At 39.7% G+C, this 26,384-nt stretch overlaps 1 protein-coding gene across 1 annotated transcript in view; it reads left to right on the top strand.

Annotated features, from left to right (window-relative positions):
* exoc4 (exocyst complex component 4) overlaps positions 1 to 26,384 on the top strand; it is a 107,999-nt gene that overhangs the window by 17,516 nt on the left and 64,099 nt on the right. The window contains exons 9-11 of the mRNA XM_072377164.1: positions 6,307 to 6,452; positions 6,865 to 6,953; positions 21,621 to 21,717. Of these exons, the coding sequence (XP_072233265.1) occupies positions 6,307 to 6,452; positions 6,865 to 6,953; positions 21,621 to 21,717 (332 nt within the window). The remainder of the gene's footprint in view (positions 1 to 6,306; positions 6,453 to 6,864; positions 6,954 to 21,620; positions 21,718 to 26,384) is intronic.

Below are 26,384 nucleotides of genomic sequence, written 5' to 3'. Positions count from 1 at the left end.
TGGAGATTGTGACTGCAGCAAAAGGTTTACAGTACCTAGTCATGTAGTTCAAACTTTGTTACTTTTGCTGTTGCAAAAAAGTTAAAAATAATTTATAGATTTATACAAAAAGAATATTAAAGCACACATCTATTATTATCCCCCCTACATGAGAAAATATGTTCGGGACACTCAAGGACACAAGTTTTCGGTTAACAGATAGCCATATCTTCCTTCCCTCGGTCAACAAGATAGCCTTCAAAAGATTGACTGCCTGCAGCCCGCTCCAGGTGGGAACCCCCACTGTTAAGCAGGAGTCCAGTGCTGAGAGAGTGGTTGTAGCTGAAGCTCCGTCAGAACTCATGAAGGTTATTGAAGTTTCTGGAGCACAATCAATGCAGGATGTATACAGAACCCTCTCTTTGACGGCCAAGGACACTTTGGGCTTTAAACTTCAAGCTCGCAGTAAGGGATATCAGTCAATATGTTTTGTGACAAGATGCTTGCCAAGGGATTTGGTGGGAAAACAGCCGATTTCAATAAAGCCTTGAGAGAGGAACAAAGCTGAGATTGTTCTTCCGGCTGCTTTTAAGATTACTTAATAAAAAGAGGTGAATGGAAACAAAAAACGGGAAATAAAGCAACATTTATGCATTTAATTTTAAACAATTGACTGCTGAGTTTACCCAGTGTCAAGTGCTCACCTGCAGCGCTTTGAGCAAAGCTCTCCTAATTGCACTGATTTTTTTTGGGCTGTTTGGGCCCTAATGGACACAGTGGAAGATGAGTATACTCCTTCTCCAAACATAAAGAGTGGCATCGGGACATTTTAGTGAGGCAGCACTAGATGGCATGCTGCTAATGAATTACAAAGGCAGACTTCCATTAAGCTTTTCTTCTTTTTAATTTAACTCTGCACTCAACCCAGTGGACTGATTGGGGTTTGGGACGGGACCCAAGCCGTTGTGCAGAAAGAGTTTGGTTGAATAGTTGTGGTGGAAATGATTGTCTTTGTAAGGGGAGCCCTGTGAGAGATGTTTTTTATGTGTGGCCCATCATACAGGCAAACACACACTTTTGAACTCGTGCACTTTCTCGTGTAATGAGTTGGGAAGATTTTGCCCGGGTCCCACATAATTACATACCACCTCTTCTTCCATCTGACGTTCCTTTGCTCTTAATTTTTCAGTGAATTCGGGCACTTTCTATCCGCCTCTGCTGTGGCTCACTGTGACACCAAATGAAAGGTCACTGAACTACATTATACATGTATAGAAACTTCTCGGCTAAACTTGAAACATTTCTTAGGTGTTGCTGTCATTTTCTTTTGGCTAATCTTGTTTCCAGCATCATGGGCATTCAAAGAGGGAGAAAGCGTTCTTATTATATTTGTGTCATGTCCATGAATTCCCATTCCCAGTCAGTGCTCCAGGGTTTTTATGAAATTAGAACAGGCAACCGTTTGGAATTGGGCTGTGGAGAGGATTCCTTATTGATATTGTGGACTCTGAATTTGTTGACTTGTAGATCTATGAAGTGCTGTGTTGTGTGATGTTCAGGGTGCAGTCATGAGGCACCTCTCTGTTTTGGCATTCAAAATCATTCTGCTGATCACTGGAATCAGTCTGTGAAGGAGCTTAACCTCTCTGCTTTACTTGCTCTCTCACTTTTCTCTACGTTTTGTGTCTCCATTGTCTCTTATTTGTCAAGCTTTCTATGCACATGTGTCTCTCTTTATCTTCTATTGGTTCTAGTTTGTTCCCATTTCATATTCTTAGTTTTTTCCAGATCCCTACTTGTTGCTTCTTCCTTCTTTGTTCTCAATTTTTAGACCAGTGTGAGCTTTTTTTGTTTCCCCCAGTTTTTAGTATTCCTTTGTCATGTTTAATTGTAACTTGTAGATGAGCTGTTGGATGAAACTCGTGTGACAGAAACAATATTTACTTTTATTGGATTTGACTGAATGCAGGCAAGGACATTACATTTAGTTCCTATGACTTGCTAATTGAAACCTTCCTTTTCTTTTATTGGAAAACTAACTTTCGCATCAAGCAGAGGGAAAATAGTCATTTTCCCGCTGGTCAAAAGAGCCGCTAACGTCTGCCTTTTGAGTGCAACGGGAACGTGTTTGATGGACATTCAGTCTTGCGTCAAATAACTCCAGTGGTTGTTGGTTTGTATCGGCTCTGGCTCGGGACGACACTGAAGGGAACGCAACAGCTGGGTGAACACATTCATTTTCATTGAGGATTTTGTGATCATGACTACAAGAATGGGCGCATGACTACCAGGATTTCTTTTCTTCACGGCGGCATACATTTACCAGACTTTTCACACGGAGGTTCTGAAACTGACAGCAGCAACAAAAAGAGAAGAGATGTGTTGTGGAGAGAAGTGCTACCATCTGTAAGACAGCTGTGTGGGGTTGTTGAAAATGATAAACTAGCCTATTTATCTCAGGTAATTGATCAGAAACAGTGCAGATATAGGTTACTCATAAAACTGTGTATTTACAGGCTTCACACAGTACACTGTAGTTCTAGGCCTGTCCCTCAGGGGTTTGTGACCAGTTGTAGTCATCAGAGCACTGAAGGGTGAACACACGAATACTGGAAGCGGGAAAGTTTTTAATCGGATTGTTTTAGCAGGTGTACCCATTTAAAAAGAACCAATAACACACTCAAACATGCTACTTTTGGTGTTAAAGCGGCATAGTTAAGAGTGAAGGCTCATTTGTTGAAGCAAGAAGAAAACCTCAGATCCAGTTTTTTCCAAATAAGTGCCTAAAAACCACTTTGTACCGTGTGAGTGGGAGACTGGAAAAAACAAGATCCCCATCTGTAAAGCTTTTAAGATGTCAACATTTGATGGATTAGCTGCAACGTTGGATAAATTCTGTAGTATAAGTGTAGGTTTGCATAATTCCTTGCTATTTTCGTAACACTCATTGCAAATAGGCCGTGTCATGTTCTTTGTAGAACAAATACTGGACAGTAGTCGCCCGTCATATGAGTCAATTTACCTACATCATATGCAGTTTTGTTATATAAAATTCCTTATTATTTTCTGAATAAGGAAGCTGATTGCCAGAAACTGAGAAATGCTGAATAATTGCAGGACTTGTCATAAAACTGTTTTTTAGCATTTATAGCATTTTTTTTAAAGAAATAAACCCCTCCAATTCATATCATATCTCCATTTTTTCATTTACTGCTAAATGACTAAACCTCTCTTTACAAATGAGGTCTTCTCTTTGAAACAGTCTTTTTTCTGTTGATAATTAGTTTGCACACTACACAACAAGAAATATTAAATCGGTATCATCCTGCTGGCTTGATGCATGAATAACAACAAATTTGCATTAGATTGGCTTTTCAGCAGACTAACTCTGTTAAGACCAGTGAAGCACTTTTTCCTGATGTCAGCTCCGTAACAGACATAGAAATAATTGGAAAATTTATGGCGATGTTAAGAAAAATGTTGAATTGATTTGCTGTGTAACGTGGCTTTGTGCTTATTGGAGGGGGATTAGTGAGACAGTCGACTAAAAGTGTGTTCTTCTGGCAAAATAACTCACATCCACGCAGTCAAGGTGGGGAAACCAATTTTCTTTTTAAACTTCACTTGGAGGTGATAAATTCACAAATAGCATTTAGTTATTTAACTTATCGCTGTTTAACTGTTGCTTGTGATTTTCGTCATTCTTACTTTTCTCTTCCCTCTCTTTCTCATCAGCAGTCTGTTCAGTTTCCAGTCTCCACTTATAATCCTTTGCTCTTTCCATTCTCCACAGCTCTTCCTCTGTTATCTCTCCCTCCTTCATTTTCTCTTTTGGTGTTCCTCTCGGCCTCCCATTCCTCTCTGACTCTATCGTTATGTCCTAACAGTCCAGTTAATTGCCTCCAAAGTTCACTCTGTCTCTGGGCTAATGCAATTTAAGAAGGGTCGGAGCCCCTTCATCAGCCCGGTGCTGGCATTTCATTAAGTCTACTTGGGCGTTAGCTTGCAAGCAAGTGGGGGTTTCGCTCCATCAGCTCATCATTAGTAATTAATACACTGATAGGATTAGCTGCAGCATGAGGCTAGTGGCAAGTGGTCACTGTAGTGTTGCCATTTGGAGTGAGCTTCTGCGTTAGGGCGTCAAATTAGGTCATTGATGAGCGAAGTGTATTAAAAACTAATTATCTTTGTACTGGAAGATTGTGGTTTAGCATAAATATTTACAAGAACATTAGTAACCGGGTGCAAAGACCTTTTAACTTAACTTAATCCGAAATCTTGATTAAGTTGTAAATATCTACTTTCTAGTCTTCATAAGCAAAACCAAAATTTCTGGGTGAAAATTTATTGGCGAGGGGGGATCTTGATATTTCATTTGAAGCCCTGAATTTATCTGTACAAAGTATTTTACCCAGTAAGCCTACATTTCCTTCATGTTTTCATTGATGTGCACTAAGAATGGGTGAATTTGGAATTGATAGCAATGTTAGCACGTGAAGGCTTTCCCGTGCGTGACAGGGGGTGCTCTCTGCAGTGTTAATTACATCATTATGGTTGGGATGGATCTCCATCTGCTCAGCCATTACTCCTGTCCCATTCTGGGCTGACCCACACTGCGCTTCAGAATTAGACACACAGAGGCTAAATGATCCTGCTAAATTATGGAGCCATTAGATATGGGAGGCTATTTTGGAACATATGTATGCACAGAGAAAAGAATGAAGGGTGGAAGAGAAAGGCAAAGATGAACTGGGGGTAGACGGAGCAAGGGAGAAAAAATAGAAATATGAGAAATGAGAGATGAAGCCTAAAGAGATTTTGAAAAATGAGTGCAAATGAACAACAGTGGGAATGTACAGATAGAATGATGGAGTAGAGGAAGTGAACTTTCTCTGTCTGGCCAGAGTTTCAGTATGCTTGTTCCAGACTATTGTTGGAAGTTGATAAGATTTTTATGAAGCATGATAAGACGTTGATGGATTTCACCATGGATCATGCAGACGTCTCAGTGAACTGGAAGACAAGAAATTTTATGATGATCATCCGAAGCACGCCGTCTTGTCAGTAGCTTCTTTATATATCACAGATTTTATTTTAAGATATGAAATATATGTTACAGATATGAGTTAGAGTTAGATCTGCCATTTGATTCAAATATATTGTCAGTGGATTATCTCATTTTCTTATTTATTTACATGCATTGTTTTCTTTGATTTATGTCTTTGCAGCTGAATATGATGAATTAATGCAACCCCAATTCCAAAAAGGTTGTGACGGTGTGTAACGTGGAAATACTGTAAAAACAGAATGCAATGACTTGCAAATCTCCCAAACCAATGTTTAATTCATAATAGAATATAAAAACGTATAAAATGTTGAAAGTGAGACATTTTACTTTTTAGCTTATCTTTAATTTGAAGGCAGCCACAAAAAAAGCTTGGGACAGGGCCATGTTTACCACCCTGTAGCATCCCCAACAGTCTGCAGACATCTGGGAGCTGAGGACATTTGGGAGGGGAATATTGTCCTATTTCCATGTTTTATATTTCAAGATGCAACAAATGTTTTCTGTTGGTGAAAGGACTGGACTCTTCTACTATGAAGCCAAGCTGCTGTAATAGCTGCAGTATGTAAGGGAAGCTTACATACTGCAGCTCCTTCTTTCTGTTAAAGAGCTTTAACCTGGATTTGTGGATGGCACAGTGAACTGTGTTCACAGACAGTGATTTCTGGAGTCCATGGAGAGATTTCCATGACAGAATCATTCCTGTTTTAAATAGAGTACCAAAGTAGGGCCCAAAGATTGCAGGCACCGGATTCTTTTGCTGGTCATGTCCCTTGCTCACAGAAGTGTCTCCAGATTCTCTGTTGTTTAATGATATGTACTGGAGATGATGGGAACATTATTCTGGCATTGGCCATTAACTGTAGATTTTTTGCAAATTGATGAACCTCTGCCCATCCTTTATTCCAAGAAGAATTTTGATTGTACATGTACATGGATATGCTTTGGTTTTTTTTCTCTTTCTATGCCTGATTTGATAAGTTTAAGAAGTAAGTGTGACCAATGATCTTCTTTTGAAATGTTCAGTAAGACCGAAGTTAATATTAAAACCCAATTGTTTAAGCTTTCGATTAGTTTCCTTTTTCTGTCCGTTAAACCACAGCCCTAAAAGTTTGGGCTGCACTTAGCATTTGCTTGGAAAGACTTGTGTAACCTGCTTTAAAGAGAATTCCCCCTCACTGTGAGAAGAGACGGCTTGTAATATTTTTTTATTTATCCTCCTGCTTTGTCGCTCATGGCTGGTTGCTGTCTGTGTCGTTTAGGTTCTGCTTATGGAGTATCTGGATGTGAAGAACAGCCGCAGTGCCACAGAGCCGTCGGCTCAGCTCTCCTATGCCAGCACTGGCAGCGAGTTTGCTGCTTTTTTTGCAAAGAAAAAACCACAACGTGCCAAGCAGTCACTCTTCAAGTAAGAATTACACTCTTTGCTCTCTATGGCTTGTGCTAAATCTGTGTTTTTGTCATTCTTATGGACAAACTGTTTATGTATTTGTTTTTTTTAAGTCAAGACTCTTTCATATCAATTGAGTCTATATGTAAAAAGTAAAACATAAAAGGTGTTGTTTTTAACTATTTTTTCCTTGATAATACTCGTAAATAAGGCGGTATAATATTAAAAACAACAAGCATAATTCTATTGTTCTTCTATTGTCCCGCTCTGTGCATTTGAGCCATGGACATTTGTGTCAGCCACAATCATAGACCACATCAAACAGATAATTACCTTCCCTGTAAAGTCTGTTGAGATGTATGTCAGTGCATCTCAGTAGTGTACCGCTGTATTGTGTTCCCAGCTATTGAACCCTTTCTCCATCCTGTAGGTTTGAATCATCTTCCCATGCCATCAGCATGAGTGCCTACCTGAGAGAGCAGAGGCGAGAACTCTACAGCAAGAGTGGAGAATTACAAGGTGAGGGGGGGGTGAAGGGATGGACTGAGAAATGGAAAGTCTACAATGGACTACCTTATAGCGCGGGAAGGAAAACGTGAATAGGTAGCAAGATGGAGAGGGGAGTTAAAAGAGATGACAGAGTCAGAGGGAGCAAAAGGTATTGACGGTGAAAAGGCGGGGAGGTATGTGTGAATGACAATTCTGAAGAGAAAAGAGCAACATGAACATGTGTAAAAACATAGGTCAAGTGAATGAATGGGGGGGGGGGGGGGGGAAGCTAAGGATGGAGGTGGCGGGAACAAAATGTAAGCAGAATAGAAAAACAGAGATCTGCAATATTGTTGAAAAGACAAAAATGATAGATAGTTAGTTACAAATAGCGTGTAGGGATTCTTTAGCGATGACAAAACTGCGTAAAATGGAGTGAATGTGAACAGAATAGAGGGAGGTGACGAGGTGAGGGTGATTCGGTCATCTTTGGTTAAGGTGGAGGGATTCTGTCAGACGGTGAGGGAGATGAAAAATTGGAGTGGAGAATATGAAAGAGAGGTGACTACAATGTAGCGGAGACAGAAAGGGCACGTCCCAGTTTGAAAAGTTGCACTTAGGAACAGAAAGGCAGACAACAGGAGTGTGGAGAGCCAAGTGGCAATAGAGAAAGAGATTGACGAGATTCAGAGAGCGGGGTGACTTTGCAGAATCCGCCTACAGGGAGAGGCCTTGAAAAGCTCTCTCACACTTTCACACGCACAAACTAGCACAGTGACTGCACTACACAGCTAGACCGTGGAGAGTCTAAACTGTTCTGCTGCCCCTACTTCCTCTGTTTTTCTCTCTCTGGCTCCCTGTTCCTCTGCTTATGACCTTGAGGTTTCAGTCAGCAATGTATACCAGGCTGCTTGTAGCTGTCTGCGGCTTTTTCACGTCAAACTCCTTTTTGACAAAGTGTGGGGAAAAATAGAAAAAAGGGGGATAAAATGTCTGAAAACAACACAAACCTATGTTTGATTTGTGTTACTCCACAGTATTCAAAGCTAAATATGTGTTCATGGACATTACAAGTAGTTCTTTTCTTGACAAGAAATGCCACACACGGAAGCGGGTCTGTAAATATGAAATGGAAGAACGGCACTGATTAACTGGATAACAAAAAATCCCCATTGCTCTTCATATAAAGGCTCACGTCTTTCTTCTTCCATCTGTCGGCGCCTAAGAAAGAAGGTGAAGAAATATTTTTTTGACTGACTGAATGCCTCGGAGCGTTTATAAGAAGATGAGATTTCTCTGGGCTTTCATTTCACCTGTCACAATGCGTCGCACCGGCCACAAGCCCAGGCCAGGGCATGAATGGCTGAAAAGAGATTGAAGGAGTAAGAAATCATTTAGAAAGTGAAATAAGTCGACTGTGATGGAAGGAGGGGAACATGGATGGAGGGGGTGGTGGGAGTGAGAAGGAGGAAGGTTAAAAGTCATTGTTTTCATCAGGGTCCAGTGAAGAAGCCATTAAGAGATTTCTGAAGGGAAAAAATTAGAAAAATATGTATTGAGACTGTGTGGGAAGGGACTTTTTCCTCTCTTTTTAAATTAAACTTACTGAGGAGAAAGGGTGAAGAAAGGAGTTAGAAATGAGATTGAGTTGATGAATATTTCTGGCTCTGGGATTACTCGACACTTAAAGATTAGTCATGTGTGTCTTTTGGGCTTCCAAATGGTGTTTCCTAAATGTCTTTTTTTTTTTTTCCTTCCCCCAAATAGTCTGCCGCAAGTCAAGCAGTTATTAACTCAGACATTTACCAACACTTCCTTGGAAATATGATTTGTATTGCTCAGTTTACATCCTGCTCTGCACCATTAACACATGCATAAAAACGGTAACGCTCATTATGAAAAACAAAGCCACAGCGACCAATTCTGATTTAATTTGGGCAGAAACTGCTTCTATATTTGCAGAATTTTTCATTTCTGTGCTTTGCAGGCGAATTATTGTCAACTATTCTCTCCTTTGGACATTTTTATACAGTTATCAAAAGCATAACAATATTTTTTTAAGTAATACAGAAATACAATTGGTGGAAGTTTTTAGTTGTAAACAACATCAACTACGGTATTTTATTTCCTTGTCCTCAAAGCCTCAGAGTCCATAATAGTTTAAACTAACTTTAGAACAGCACAATAGGTTCAGCTATCTCGGGAATTAGTCTTGCAGATGTTTGTGTGTTTGAGCAAGTGCACCCTCTAAAAAAAGGAGGGACATTTTGAGGGATATTAATTGATTAAGAGGTCCAGAAGGCAGTCCTAAGAAACAAGTCCTGAATGGATTTAAGACAAAAGCTTTTCTAAAATGGAAGCTGTAAAGTCTGCCTTACAAAGGGAATCTCTGGTTGCTAGACTGAATATAGCAGAGGCAAAAAGAATAAAGAAAAAAATGGCCTGTTTTCCAAAGACCCCTCCAGGCTGTACTCCCAGCTGCAAGGGAACAAGATTACAAGACAGACCCATCAAGAGCTGAGACTGATCAATACTAGAAGGACATATGAGGCAAAGAGACATCACACAACACCAGTGGTGCTGGACCTAAGATCACAGCAACCTCCCAAAATAAAAGAAAACCTCCAGCAGCAAGTCTCAGCCATGAAGAGCTTGATAGCATAGCATTAGGAGCTGATATGATCCACTTCCACTTGCTGGAGAAGCTGAAAGCACTCATTGATAACCAGGCAGCTTACAACAAGCTTTCACCAGACTAGCTAACAGAGGGCAGGAAAATCCTGGTAATAAGAACAATCCTCAAGAAGATACAGCTCATTTTGAATTTCTCTTTGGTAAACCTGTCTTTTTGTAAATGGAAGCTCATTTCAGACATTATAGCAGCCACTCATTTTGAGCAAATGTCAGTTAGGAATTGAAAACAACATAGATGGGTCAAAGAAACAGACAAAGTGAAGCTGACATTGGCTAAATAATTATGCAGATCAGGCACAACCTGGACTGACTATAAGAATGCCTTTGACCCAATGCCCCATGCACAGATGAGAGTTTTGGGGAAACCGTGTCTATTAAACTAAAATCCCAGCTGCTCATCATCAAAGTACTGAACCATTTCAACCTGACCATTAAAAATGAGGATATGGCTACATGCCACATTCAGTAACATGTGACCATAACCCATACATGGATGAGTTGAACTCAAAAGGCTGAATGGGACTTTGACACATTTGCTGCATTACCACACAACTGTCAAGCAATTTGCATAAAAACTTGTTTGGAGCAAATACATTTCACACATTGCTGCATTAAACAGAGTCGTGGTTACTAACTGGAAGGAACGCTTTGAGGAAAATGACCATTTGATCTTACACTTGATCTTTCCTGTGATCAGTCATCATGTTAGTAAAATGTTTGCTGCGTCAGAACTTATTTACAAAAGTGTTTTTGTCTCACCTTCATTTGCACATCTATGATGTTGTTTAAAAACAACTCAAGCAAATGTTAAAATCTTTTGCATAAATGTAAGTTGTTTTTTTTTTTTTGTAAAAAAAAAACTAAACAAAACTTGTCATTTCCATCAATCTTTCAAAACGTGAAGCTTCTAATCGCACATAAACAGAATTGTAAATGGAAACATGTCGGCTAAAGCACCTTACTAGAATCAACAGTCAGGATGTCATTGGGATCAGTGCAGGCGCTTGATAGCAACAAGCTTGAAGATTATGACGAATGAAGAAGTGTATTTATCAGATGGCAGAATAGCCAGCATCCAGAAGAACTACAAGTACCAGGTGGCCAGTGGGAGCAGGGAGGTCAATCATTTTCAAATTCCTCTGGAGAGTTAAAAAGGTACTTAGACGTTCCAAGCACAGCCAAGATGTGCCTCCTACCAGGTTTAAAACTAAGTTGGCCAGAGGAGGATCTCATAGTCCATGGATAGTGTTTATAAGTTGTTTTTCCCGGAAACATTTTATGTGATTTTATAAGTAAAAGACAATGGGCCTCATGCAAGAACATTTTTGTATTTTTATTCTAAATTTCTCTCACTTTTTTCTCGTACTAACATATGAAAACATATGACAATGGCTTAAAAACAAAAAAATAACGTCTCAGGCGCTCGATGACTGCAACTAAAGTCGTGCAATCAGTTGTTGCCTCTTCATGATGGCACTTTGATGGGCCGGTCCACGGGGGTCTTCTGGCACCTCCTGGTCTGCCTGGGCTGGTTCAGGTAGTGGGAGACGCTCGTTGATAGCAATATTGTGCAAAACGCAGCATGCCTTCTGAAAAGCTGTCTCCTGTTTTCTCTGAGAAGCTACAATAATCCATCAGTCTTCACACAGTTCCCAGACCTGTTGTAAATATGGATCAAGGCATCTGTATTAATGTAAAATGTGTAATGTTTTCGTAAACTATCTACTCTCTCAGAGCCCTAATGGCTTTGAAATTAATCTGTAATATCTGTAATTCATTTCTCCTGAGTGTTGTATGGACCTCCCATATATCATGATTACACACAGCTACACAGGGCATATTAACATGCCCCACATACACACAAAAACACACAGAGGGACTTAATTGCTTTCCTTCTCATTGTTCATGCTTCAATTAGTCTAGTGCTTCATCTAAAGACTTCATTACAGCTCCATATGTGGCCACATCTGGAGTATGTGATCTGAACGTATGTATTGAGACTACAAGTTTGTGCGTGCTCGTGGTGTTTTTACTTACACGAGATCCTCAGCTGTCTTTTTAAATGCATGTGAATATACTGTGTTGGGGGGCTGTCGTATCCTTCACAGAGCTCTACTTCAGAATCAAAGAACCTAATCCAGATTCGATCACATTTTCCCATGAATAAATGATGAAAATAACAATTTTCCATTAAAAGATGTGTTTCCATTCCCCCACATCCTTCTACATGTCTCCCTGCCACAAGACTTTTCCATTCTCGACCTGTGCTTCTTTATTGCCTTTCTGTTGTGTGAAGGCATCAGGTACCCCAGCGGTCATCTGGGATGTGAAGTGTGAATATATTTTAATAACTACTGCAGTCTGGCAATGCTCCTTAATGCATTTACATTTACTTTGTTTTGTACAATATTGCCTTGCCCCAGGGCACGTTTGAAGTGTCAACCCCTCCACATTTGATAGTCGTACACACAGCTTGTCTGTTACCACATGCCTGCCCTGGACGAGCACAGATACAACACACACACTTTAAACCTATTATTTTCTCTGCAGGTACGTGCACACACTCCCACTTCTGACCTCCCGTCTCGATTAAGATGTATTCATGATCAACTTGGTTACAAATCTATTTTACACATTCCCTGTTTTCCCTTTTGATATTCAAATTGACTCATTCATTGTGTCTCGCAAAGAAAACAGTCTGGCAGAGTCTCCCTACGCAAGCAATCTAGTTACAAACAGCTCTACTTCTATCCATCCTTTAATACCTAAGGCTAAGCCTACGCTGTATTACGGGCTTCTCATTTATGTGTAATAGCATCATATTCTCCTATGACAGAGAAAAAACACGAAAAGGGGGAGGAGGAGAAGAGTTGGATGACAAGAAGCGATGTTACTTGTCAAGCTGATTTGTACACCTCAATCGAGAGGAGAGGGAAAAGAGGTGCAAATGGAAAAATGTCTAGCGGGAGACATGGGGGTGGAGGTGATGGTGGTTTGGATGTTAGGGGTGTGGCTGGCAGATGTTTAAAGCCACGTGCTCACATAAGTGTGTATGTGTCCGTTTCTAAGTTGTAATAATAAACAACATGTTCCTGCCAAGTGATGTTACACTCTTTGGCATTGTGATTGCCGGGTGTGTAAAGTGATTTATCAAGACCAAGGTGAGTTTTCAGGGAGGTTTGTAGGGTTGATGGGGTCATTCGAGGACGCTCGGAGGAACACATCACCCTCATTGTCTGCCACAGCAAGTCTCTGGTATCACACCTTTTTCATTTACATATCCTCTCAGAAAAACAGTTTTTACGGTGTAATTTAATCCCGAGGCAGAAAAATACGACGTTTCAGTCAGCCACATAGTTCCTCAGCAGTTACACCTCAAGATGACCTTAACTTATATTTTATTGTTGAATCACTAGCTTGCGTTTTCAAATGATTATTTTTCTCTTAAAGTAATTTTTCCCCTTTGTTCGCAGATTTCAAGGATATTGATGTTGTACCCTCATCTTGTAGAATGATCAATACTTGAATTCCACTGAGCTTGCAATTATAATTTGTCATATTCATAAACCGAACATTAGATAGAATTGAAATTTGTTGGCAAAAAGTCAATGATTATTACAGGATTATGACGTTGAAATGTCAAGACATCTGCTTAGCTTGTATCGATGCACCCAATTCTCATTTTTAATCTTTCCTCCACTTCTTGCTTTAATATTCTACATTGACTATCTGTCATATATTGATGCCTCATGCTTGTCTTTGTTTTTTTGGTGTTGAGTTGTTGTACCTTTTTTATATCGGAGTCTAATAGATAAAGAGTGAAAAAGTGTAAGCAAATAAACTTCTGGTCAAGCATGTGAGGTAGATATGGACCCACTGTAAAAATCATATCAATAATGGAATGGTTTTTAGCAAAAATGACTAAAAAAAAAACAAATCTGCAGCGATGCCGCTGTTTTTCTGCTTAATTTTAGAGCAAAAAACACTTAAAATTTGACGCAGAGTTATCTTTTTATTAGCTTATTTATGATTTAGCTGTCAGTCCTCAGGCCCCTTTGAATTCTAAATTAGATACTGAGTGCTGTACAATTAAAATCATTATCCACCTTCAGTAAACCTAATTGCTCATTTCCAAACCGTGTGTAAATTTTTCATCCTCATTGTGCTGCAATTATATTGATAGGCATGAATCGTAAAAAAAGAAAATGGAAAAAAATGGGTGAGGCTGTTTTCACAGCTTAAGTAAGAAGGAGGTCTACTTACGAAAGGAAATTTAGGGGTGGAGGCAGTCAAGGAGCCTCACATTGCACCAGGGTAAAGTGTATAGTATATGTATATGTATAGTATAGAGGATAGTCTTCTTTCTTTAGAAAATATGCTGAAATTTTTTGCCCGTTTTTCCCCATTTTGGTTTTTGAGAATGCTCTTTAAATGGCCATCATTCTCTTGTAAGACCGTGCTGACTGAACTGTGGCTTGAGTGACAAATGAGGGCTGTCATACTCAACTATGTAGGTGTGAGCGCATATTTAGGGTGCGTATCAAGTTGTGGCGTGTACAACATGGATTTCATGTTGGAAAAAAACACCACAAGTATCTGTGGAAAACAATGTGTCCCTTCTTATTCCAGTGAATGAATCACTGTGCTCCAACAGCGACACATCTGGGTTTGTAAATAAAGTACAAGTCACCTTCTTGCCTTACAGACTATCTGTCTGAATTATAAATGTGGTGCAGATCTGTATATTACAGAAAGCACGTATATGTATACATTACTACACGTCTTATCCTGCTGTAAATGATTTTGTGCGTCTTCAGGCTCTATTTGGCTCTCCAGAGATATCACATGATAACGTTTTAAATGACGTTAGACACCTAATTCCCACAAACCTTCTTTTCCAAGACGCGGATACCTACCAACATAATTGCAGTGTTGGATTCCCATCTGTATCGGAGCCCGTTATTGGATTACAGTAGTTCTGTCGTTGAAATTTGAGCATGGAAACGGTGTGGAAAATATTCTGTGGCTTGTAACTGTAATATTGTTTTTTTTCTGTTGCATATCTCACAAAGCCTCTGGTTGTGACACTGAATCAAGCCAATAGAAAACGTGGTTATTTAACCATCCTATGAATATTGACAGAATGGATCATAGTATCTTGAATTTGCTTTGTGTGTTAGTTAATTTATATCTGGCTTTTATTTCCTTATGATGATCTAAACACTTGGTACTGAGATGGAAAATCTGAATGTCAACCAAAATAAAGTAGAATTAGAAATTTTCTTTAGATATCCAACTGAGAAGACGACAGACATAAAACTAAAATAGTTAATCACTCCCTGTGCGCTGAATTGCTGTAATTGGATGCAGCTCATAGTCACACATCAGACATTGGAAATTAATGGTATGTTTATCATTTTCTATGAAGATTAGCTTTTTGTCATATCTTCAAGTGTGAACCCTTCAAGGAGGAAACTGTCTTACTCGTAGGTTGCACAAGGGAACATTTTGAGTGCGTTACATCCTGATCACTAGGATGGACTTCAAAAGAAGCTAAGCTGTGTCACACTGATTTCTGGGGAGTTACAACATAAACATGGGCTAAATTAGAGATAAATGCACAAGTATGAAAAATAAATGCTGTGAGAAAATGTAATCTTGAGATACAGGAATTATCAGAGGAATGCAGAGGACAACAGGGAGAGTAGAAGGTTGGAACGGTTCACACAGTGCAGACATTTAATCAGAAAGAGAGAACTTGCTTTTCCTCCTCTGTGGCTAATTCTAATCAGCTTTGGACCTATTATTATTGGCAGCTTTGACTGTCACTTCTGTGTTTACTGTTAATCGCACGCTTGCTGATTGAAGAAGTGAAAAATGGATGGAGAGAGTGAGGAAAGGACGAGTAGGAGGAGGACATATGGGACTGGAGGATTTGACTTCTACACAGTCACTGTAGTCGTAGTCCTGGTAGATGAATAAGCTCAAACACATTTCTGGCTTTCTGAGTGTGCTCTTTTGAGAAAGACAAAGGTGTGCAATGTGCTTCTTAATTCCCTGCTGGGTCCAATCAAAGATGTGATGACGCTTGGTTTTCTGGTCGCTTAGTTCTCCCGCATCTTTAAACATGCCTTTCTGCCTACTCATGTCTTTTGCATGTGGAGATCTCATCTCTCTTTTACTTTCTTATGTTCTTGTTCAAGTGTTTTCTGTCAGGTTTTTATTCTATTCATGTTTAGGGTCTAGGGACAGTCAGTGTCGTATTCTGCACAAATTGTAAAGCTCCTTGAGGCAGGTTTATCATATTAGGATATATAAAAAAGATGATCTTTGCTTGAATAAAGCACTTTGGATAAAAGCACCATATGAATATAGTCCATTTACCACCCTCATATAGTTTTGATGATGTAGTGACTTCTTCTAACATGGCTAATATGATGGCTTTCTACACTCTGAGCTTGAAGCTGGGCTTTCTTTCCTCTGGTAATGTTGGTTTGCAGTTGGTCAGTTTTACAAAATCTTTCTCCACAATATAGACTGCAATATATATTTATATGATGGTAAATATGTCACTGTGAGCAGTTGAATTTACAGATGAAGAAACGTGGATGTGCATTCAGTCGATTATAGTTCTTAGAGAAAAAGAAAATGACTATCCGCTGGACTGACTTTTAAAAAGTAATTGGAATCAGTCAAGAAAATTGCAAATGGCCCATCATTTGTGCTTTGCACATGTTGTGATCACAGTTCAGCACAACACAGTTGAACCAGGTCAACTCATGGGGATCAAAGACACCTGTGATCCATCTGCCTAGATTCTGATAAGGACTGGCAGAAGGCCGGCTGGGCACCATAACTGACTCTCAACCCTCATGAATACAAAGCAGGCCACAAACAAGCCCAAACATACACACTTTTTTTCATTTACACCAACAACTATCCAAGTTGACAAGTGGGATTCTGCAATATCTGCACTTTTTTTATAGTATGTACAGCACCTGCTGGCCCATCCTGAAGTGGAAAGAGGCAGTTCTCTGCCATTGATTGAGGCCCCTAATCTGCTGTTAGCAAGCGCTGCACATTTCAAACTAAATTGTGCAAATAGTAGGGAATATATAGCATAATCCAATTTTCACCCTCAATGGTCTCATTTGTCTGTAGCTGTTAGGCTATGAAAATTAGTTGGGAAGTGATCAATTCAGGTCATATTCTCCATGTACAAATCAGATGCATTTAAATGTGTGTGCATGCTCACAGAGAAATCCGACTGTCAGTCGGCTGCATATTCACAGAGCTCAAAACCTGCTGATCTAATAAGATCGGTTCCCGTGTCAATAATTCATGAATCGTTGGTCAATTCCGGGCATCCTATTCCACTCAGACCATCTACGTGTCTGATTGGGTCTTAATGAGAGCTTTCTATTATTAAAATTAATTTGATAGGATGGTATCTGCTGCTCCACCAACCATGAGACCAAATCCACCCCACAGCTGAGAATAAATTGCATAAATAAATTATATTATAGATAAATTCAGGTGCAAATTGAGTTGCATTAATTATTTAAAGTGTCACTGTGGCACACAATGTGTCTCAGTGGTCTTGATTTTAATTAATTCACTTCTGTCAGAGCTGGTATGACAACAGTTCTCTGCAGTGAAAGAGATGAATATTAATCATTGGCTATGTATGTTGTTTGTCTTTGGGACTTGAGCAGTGTTTATAAAGTTGGAATATGTTGACTGGAGGTAGGAGCATTGTAAAAATAGAAAACAATATACAGGTTATTTCAGAAATTTGTGAGATGTTTCCTGTTTTCCAGACTGACCTGCATGGTAAAGTAGCATAAGGTACGCTTAGCATGTGGCTAATTAACCATATCATTACATGTTGTTATTTACATACATGTTTAATTCCAAATATTCTTGTCATAAACAGTCAGTTGAGTTCCCAAAGTAAGAAATGGAGATGAGGAAAAGTTTGTGTGGGAAAAGCGAGAGGAGGGAATTTCAACCTTACTGTGGAACAGTGAAGCGCCACGAAAGCATATGGGTGGTTTTATTTTAGTTGTAAGGTGAACTTTTGTTAAACTTTTATTGATATCTTTGAATAATCACAAATGCAAAGATAAGACGGAAAGAAAGAACTCTGTCAAACAATATTCAACTTTCAGAAGTGTGTCTACAAACACCTGCATACTTCCCCAAACAGAGAATTATGAGTGTTGCGATGAATTGCATCCATGTATGTCCTTTTTCCGTCCAAATTCACATTTGTGGACACAAAACAGATTGAAGCCACATGTAAATTAGGGATTAGGATCATTCATGCCCCGGTCTGTGTGGCCTCTCTCATCTCGTCTGCTCTCAGACTTGCACATGCACACAGATACACACTGGTCTCAGGAGGCAGAGCCGTGTGTTAAAGAAGGCATCACAAGTTCATTCTTTTCCCGTCTAAATCGGGGCATGGCTGGAATTCATCACAGGATCAGACCGTTTCTCATCAAAACCAGGAAAGTGTGGCTAATGCAATTTCACTAAGTCACTGCCTGACTTGATTAGATGTGGGCTGGAGAGTGCATGGTTAGTCACCACAGGGGTCTTGATGGGTGTCACTGTGTGTGGGAGTGTACTTGAGCATCTGGTGTCTGTGTAGTTTAGCTTTAGAGGCTTTTTTTTTTTTACTCTATGTGTCACCACACCCCTCACATTCTGAGTGTGTGTGTTTAAAGTCCATGTAAATAATTTGTATGTATGAAAGAATCTCTTCCCGTCTGTTTGTGCCCCTGTAATTCATAGATATTTTAGTGGGCTACTGTCTGTTAGGTGTGTGTGCGTGCGTGTGTGTGTGTGTTTCTGTTCGTGATGAAGGCAGAGCAGTGGGCCTCTAGGGGGATTTAAGGCAGATTTGGCCACATTAGAATGTGTCACTTCCTCCTGCCCAGATTTGAGCTGCCATCCCACTGAGCACTGTGCCTCCTCTACACACTCCTCTTACTAATCTTGGATCAAACCACAGCCCAACAGACACAAATGCACATAAACACTCACCCAAACAACATTAACAAACTGGAGCACACAAAATCAATCACACAAGGTTTCCCAAATAACGGCAAACTTTAACACACCGTGTCAGGACAGAGCTGGCAGCAGTTCGGTGGCATCCTGATCTGAAACCGGAGCTACCCTGTCACGTTGAAACAACTCTGAAAAATGTCATGCATATTAATATGCTCGTGATTAATATTCATCAGTGCTATGCCCTGTTGGCAGCTGGTCCCAGATCCATTGGATCAATGAGGTCTCTGCTTCGCTCCTTTGTCTGACACGGATGCAGATGTTTAGAGCTTGAAATTAAATTGGTCACCGTCATTTGGAATACATACATGGAGGTCTGTTTGGTGTGTGTAGTTTCCAGTTAGAAGTGGCTCATGAAGCATGCAAGTAACGCTCACTTCTCCAAACTGTGTGACATGTTGATGTCATTCATGGGGACTGTAGTATTTACAAGCTGGATGATGAACAAAGCAAAAGTTTAGCCTGTTCTTTCCACATCGATGAACTGTGAGTTAGAGGAAAGTAGACGAGTGCATTGGCAGCAGCTTTGTTTAGGAGCCTGTAATTGAATCTAAATTGAATTAGCACCAAAAGAAGGATGACTGGATCGTGAAATGGAGATGGACAAAGTTTGAGTGACTTAGACATCATCTTTGCCTTCTTTTAGCAGCATGAAAGTGTTTTTTTTTTTCATGCAGAGAAAATCCATGGCAACAGATAAGAATCAGAAACCCTTGATTCAAAATTATGGGATAGAGTGAAAGGTTTTCTTGTCATTTTAATGAAAATATGGAAAGTGTTGTGTCCTACACTTTTCACATAAAACTAGTTCCATTAGAAATGTATTAAGGAGCCTGGCACAGGGAACAATGAGCTGATATGCATTTGAATGCAAAGCTAGGATAGCCGCACAGGAAATGCTGTACAGGATTTTTCACACTATAGAGAGGTGTCTTTCTATTGAAGCACATGAGCTTTACAAAAAGAACATGAAAATGCAGCAGAGGGAAACAGCTGAGTGAGGTTTGTGCCAAACTGAAAACCATTTCAGGGTACACGCATGTGCACAAAACTTTGCCATCTTGTTTGATCTCTGTACTGTTTTGTCACTTTATTTTTTTTCATCCGACACCATAAATAGATTTATTTCAACCACTGAAGTGGAAGGAAAGTGCTGTCGGTATGTTGTGAGTATTATTCAAAACTCAACGAAAAGATTATCTCATACACATTGAACTGTCAATCTATCATTTTTTTTAATCTATCTATATCTATATCTAGAAAGTCTAGAAAGTTATTGTATTCATGAATTTACAGAGTTTATCTCCCTTCTGTCGTGGATTTAGTGTTCTATTGTTGTAAGTGCCATAAAAGAAAATACCAACAATATCAGTGCATCCACAGCATAAAAACAAGTTGGCAGCTCCCTTGTGGCTCTCATTGTCATGTCCTGAGACCCCAACCTATGCCAGCTCACAATCAATGGACCCTATATGTAAACATGTGTGCCTGCATTCATGCGTAATATTCTTTGAAAACGTTTGTTATTGACTTCATACACACAAACAGTCCCTTTGCTTCGCAGGGCACCATACTGACAACAAGTGGCAATTTCTTCTCCATCAATTCTATTGATTACTTCAGGATGAGTGAAGGTAATGAGCTTCAGTGTCCTTTTGCTCCCCTGTGATCTCACCTTTTCCCCTCTCTGCAGCAGCCTCACCCACCTCCAGGAAGTTACATGGCAATGATTTTCTGATTAACCCTGTTAGCTGTCGGGTTCACCCACGCAATGACGCAGAGGCTTGAGGGGGAGTGGGCATGTGGGATGCATTTGTTTTTCTGATGGAGAGCAATGTTGATTGAAGGAGGTGTCTTTCATGGCTTGTGGTGTGTCTATATGATGCTCATGTAATATCAGATTAATTAGAAATATCGATTGTCATTGGTCTGAGACACACAAGAGCCAGTCAAGATCTATACATGACAGAAGCTGCACTCCAAGTAAAGGACTATTCTCTGGATAATTATTTGTCTAAAGGGTGCTGTGCAGTGCTTGGAGGTTGATAAACTGTAAAGAAAAATGTTTACAGAAGTGAATTTACTTGAAGCCTTCATCCACTGTATCAAATAACAAAACCGGTCGTATTATACTGTTAAATGAGACCAAACAGTATTTTCATTGCAAATACATCCTTTCTAAGTTTGAAAGGTGGTAAAGACGCACATGACTGATCCAAAATCTAACATCTTCCACATAAATAACAAGATAGAGTCCCACTGAATGTGTGTACAGCTACATTGAGTGGATTTTTGTTAAATTCACTTGCATGGTCTTAAAGGTTATACTTCTGCCAATGTGTGGATAAACACATGTGGAACAGTGATCATTCAGCAGAAGTATGCACAGCTTCTCTTTAAGAAGAAATACATATACCTTTGTGAAACAAACTTTTAGGAATACAGGTTCTTTAATGTACTTTGAATTATCAAAGTAAAAGTAACCATTTGAACCACCAGCTCTGTGAATGCAGAGCAAACCGAACCACACAATATAGCCTGATCTGAGGAGCATTAAACCATCGCTAGTTGAAATATGATGAAACATAATCAACATTCAGAACTCGGTGTCGAAGAATCAATCTCACGGTGGGCAACTTCAAAAATCTCACTTAAATGAGGCTATGGGTCAGGAATGACTTGCTGCTCTGTTTGTCATGTCGTTTGCTTCGCTTCATCTGTCTTACTGGCTGTTGGCTTTTCTTGTCATGGGCAAAAGATTTTTGAGTCACTTTACGTTGTGTTCAGGTATGCAAAGGAGGCTATCAAACAAGGCGGAGGTTTCAGAATACAGTGTGCTTTGAGTTTTAATCGGTGAAACTCAACAGCATTATTGTTTCTTGACGTCTGTTTGGAGATATTTAAGTGACGTCTCTTGCGTTTTAGGTGGAGCTGATGACAACCTGATTGAAGGAGGAGAAATGAAGTTCGTATGTAAGCCTGGAGCAAGGAACATCACCGTTATCTTCCAGCCTCTTCTCAGGTACAGCAATAAAACAGAATAAAACACTGACTATCTAATAACAATAGATGTTAAAGTGGTTTCCAGATGTGTTTTTAGTTCACCAGGATTGCAATCAGAACCACAAACAGGAGGAACTACATAGTGTCTCATCTGCAGTGAGACTTTCCCATGTTCTTAGTTACTGGTATTAGACTTGTGTTTGTATGAAGGACTGTTCATGTACTGAAGCGAATCACAAGAGAAAACTAGATGATTAGTCCTGGCATACAAGTTATACAATAAGAGAGTAATTCTGAAGTACTGAGCTTGTATGGGCAAAAGAGTGACTTTGCTTTAAGTAGCAGACATAACATCAGGAACTTTTTATGCAGGACCCTTGATTTCCATCATTAAGGGTACTTAAATGGATCAGATGTATCATGAAGTTGTTAAATGGTGAAACTTTCTATTTTTACTTGAGAATTTTGAACGCAGTTCCATTAACTTTGCAACAGTTATGTGTTTAAGGCAACTTGTGCATCATGCGGTCTGTCAGAGAGCCATAGAAGGGCCACTTAAGACATATGAAGCCTGGGACATGACTCAATACCAGTAAAATGTAAAACTAATTATATTACACAGCCTTTTAGTGACTATCTATTGATTTTAGCTTTTTTTTTATGTTAAGTGTGATATCGTAAATCAAACATGATCTAATATAATGTATCTTAAGTTCAAAATGTTTGGTGATACCTTCCAGGAACTGAAATCGACTGCCACTCTCACTTTTATTTCCTTTTAGATTTGACTACTCTGAAGGCCTGTCTTTGTGGTCACGTTCTTTATGCCTCGTAGTTTTCTATACAGTGCTGTAGTCCCAGTAGAGTAGAGTTGATCTAATAATGTCACATTATAATTGAATTGGCGTTCGGGGCACTGATACATTATCTTTTAGGATCCATTAAATGGAGATATTTCTTTCCTTTGCTCTGAATGGCATACATCTCTAGAATTCTATGTCATGGTGGATATTTTTAATGTATAAGAAGGCAGGAAAATGTGCACTTTTGGCACTTCATCACATAAATTTGCTCCAAGCTGGCAGGGTAACAGTTGCTTTGGCTGTAAGAGTGTCCTGAATAGACAGCCAGTCAAGAGCTATCGGCCTAATGCGTTTTACTGTCGCAGTCGCTGAATATGTGGAGACTTATTAAAAATGTAGGTGTTTGTTCAAATGTACTGAAAGCTATTTTATGTCTATATGTTCACCACCAAAGTATTGTTGGGCTGACTACTACACAAATCAAATCGCATCACATTGTCCTAAGAAGCCAGTTAAAACGGATTACACTTCGGCTACTGCAGCCGTTTCGCATTCCCTTTACCCTGAATTGTATTGTCAGTTGTCATGTTGCTTTTCTTCTAATTGATTAATAATCCTTGAAGGCAAACCCGTTGTTTCAGGGAGTAAGGGCAGACTGTGTTTGTATATGTGGAGTAGTGCTGCACTATATATAGTTTGAGCACTGCTATAGCAATTTGCAGATAGTTAAAGAGAATCGTTTCTGATCCAATGTAAGACTTAATGACTCAGTGTTGTCACGCTACAACTGTTTTGCTGTGTGATACAGTAGGACAACTCAAATGGCTCTCAATTTAATATCTAATCTACAAGGAAGAGTCTTTCTGATATGAATAATTTACTCTGAATTAAAGGCTCTTGGATACACTGAGCTGTTTGTTTCTGTTTTATTCTTTTAATTTACAACCTTCTTTTATAAGCCTTTTTCACCTATGGTAGACAGGACAATGTGCAATCTGAGAAAGTTAACATTTGCATGAATGTTTTTATCTCTTACCTTGCAGGTGGTGTGGGTTTCTATTATGTTACTGATGCTTTGGCCTTTAATCTCTGTGTCTCTGTCCTCTGCTTTACACTTTTCTTTTTCTCTGACACACATACGCTGACATTCAGTCCCTATCCACCACTGACTGACCAAGCTTTTGTCTGAACAAATGACCAAAAATAAAACTGTGACTAGCTCTCTGCCTACTTCTCTCATGCTGTCTGTAATGGTTCATATCAATCAAAGCAAACTGCCTTGAACACAAGGCTCTATGCTTTCGTCCTCCCTACTTTCCACCTGGTCTCGCTAGACTTCTAGTGCCAATGGAGCGCTGTTGCTTGCAGATGGTTTTCTAATGGCAAAGCTCTGGCATTCTGCTGATGGATCACTACACCTCCTGCAGCCAGCCATGCAACTTGTGGCAGCGTTAATGACATAAACTGTTGGGGTTTGCAGCACAGGAAATCAGTGTCAGTGCGTGGGAGATAAGACAACAGGGTCTTAATGCTTGATTGCAAATGGTTTCGGTTTGTTGTGTTGTGTTCTCTCATTAAATCAAGTTAAGCACTGTACTTTATCTTGTTTTTGTGTTCCAGTTTTTCCAGTTATTTATTTCTTTTTTTCCTAGTTAAAAAGAACCTCAAAATCTCCAAACTCTGTTGCCTGAAAATTTTCATATGATTCATGAAGTCTGCTTCATAATTGGGCCGACCCTATTTTCATTGTTGAGAATAGTCAAAACATCGAATAACAAGCTTATGTCACTTATTGAGGATTAGCTGTACAACCGTAACCAAAGCTAGGATAAAGTGGTGTTTCTTTGTTCATATGAACCCATCCAGGTTAAATGTGGTTGGTGACTTGAAGGTGGCCTACAATACTGATGGAGCCTTGAAGAGATATTGTGGGAGTGAAGTACCAGTGCCGTTCCCATGAGCTAAATCTTTGTATAATCCAAGTGAGAGCTGTGTCTGCTCTTGGAGAAAATGTCTGGTGAATTTTCAGCCCTGGCCCCCATAAAAAGTTGTTACTAGTTGCCTATTTTGTTTTGGACAAAATGCCTAAAGACAAAGTGAGAAAAGCAAACAGGACTGCATATTTGCATCTCTGTTACAGAAGATGCTGGAGGAATTATTTATCCCACCTGGTACTGGAAAGCCTCAGGGTCCATCTGAAACAGCCAGAGGTGGTGAGGAAGAAGGTCATCGGGGCTACTTTGATCTGCCTGCTGCTACCACAGCCCACCTCTGGCTAAATGTGGAAAAAAACAAGTAGAGTAACAACTGTAATGTGAGCTCTTTGAATTTACCCACAGCTAATGTTTGCTTTACCAGGCAAGTGGCCGTCTGAGACAGCCAGACACTGAAATAATGTTACTTTCGGAAGCCAAAAATACAGTTGCTTTCATGCAGTATATTAAGTCTCAGATAAATAGCTGTCTGTCAAATGACCAAAACTGAGAGCTGAATCGGTCTTTATCCCACTTTTTTTTAAAGTATTATCAACTTGGATTCTCTTCATGTCAGTTTGTATAGTTCAGCAGGTTCAGGGCTTGTTGGAGTCTGTGAACTAATGAAATCGGTTTGATCCTCACAAGTCTTGCAATGCAATCCAATGTGTAGGTGTAGAGGGCTTGTCCTTAAAGTGGGATACACAAATATAGGGCATAAGGGAATATTTGTGCTTGTTGCAACCCATTTTGTTTGACTTGTGGGGTCTTCTGATGACATTTGGGTGGTATTTACACCCCTCGCTCTGGACAGGGTTGGCATTTCAAAAAGTTTCAGCAGGCCCACTAATCTCTCCCTATTAGCAATCCGCAGAGTGACCAGGAATGGCCATGCCTCTGAATGTCTGTGCCCACAGCCAGCGAGGAGGTCACAGAACTCCACAACTCAATAATTCTTTTAGAAGCAGAAATAAAATGTGAATCTTAATAAAAATCTTGATAAAAAAGCAGCAGGTGAGCGCTTTTCATCTGTGACAAGTACATGCATAATTCAGTTTAGACTTGAGTCAACAGTACAAGTTGTGAGAAAGGGCAACTCTTTGCTTCATTGGCTCTTTTTGTGGTCATGCCATCCACAAATGCAGTAACGGTGTGTGGTGCTACCAAGCTGAATAGCTGCAGTCAACTTGTGTGTGTGAGAGGGTGAGAAAACTTGCTTCCAACATATTGAAATTTATCCCACAAATTGAAACTATAGTGCCAGTTTTTAGCTCTGCAACCTTACTGGCACGAAGGCAGCAAGACTCTCAATGAGTCATTTTCACAGTTTTTCCCTTTTTTTCTGTTGTGAACTACACACATCAAGCCTGATGGAGGGGGAAAAAAAAAGGGGGACACGCCGAATCTCTAAATGATGTCTCTATTACATACGGCTCATGTCGGCTGTGTGGCTTCTGAGCTGTAAACATGGATCCAGAAATTTAAATAAAAGCGAGTCTTCATGACTGGCACATAGAAATGAGGGAAGCGGTGTGTACCGGACTCGCACTAATCTCTAAACAGATATGGCAGCGTGCTGACGGCAGCAGCACTGCAGCAGGTGGTTCATTTTTCTGTATGAGGCAGCATACCATTCAGTCTCATTTAAGGCAGTGATTGTTGTGCTTTTCTTCACAAGAAATAAACAAAACTGTAATCTGGTGCAGGGTCTCGAATAAAGGCTGCTGTTTGCAACACTGACTGCGATGAAAGCAAAGACTATCACTTTTATTTCAGGACCATAACAAAATGTCTGGTATTCACAAGATTAGACACTACTGTTGGACAATACAGAGTTCTCTGACTGTGCAGTCTGCATCAAGTTATGATGAGCCTTTTTACTTCACGTCAGTTTGGCTTTTAGAATCCAT

The sequence above is a fragment of the Leuresthes tenuis genome, unplaced genomic scaffold (genome assembly GCF_036924035.1).
Source record: "Leuresthes tenuis unplaced genomic scaffold, fLeuTen1.0.hap1 SCAF_23, whole genome shotgun sequence".
NCBI lineage: Eukaryota > Metazoa > Chordata > Actinopteri > Atheriniformes > Atherinopsidae > Leuresthes > Leuresthes tenuis.
This window is presented reverse-complemented; position numbering and strand designations above follow the sequence as displayed.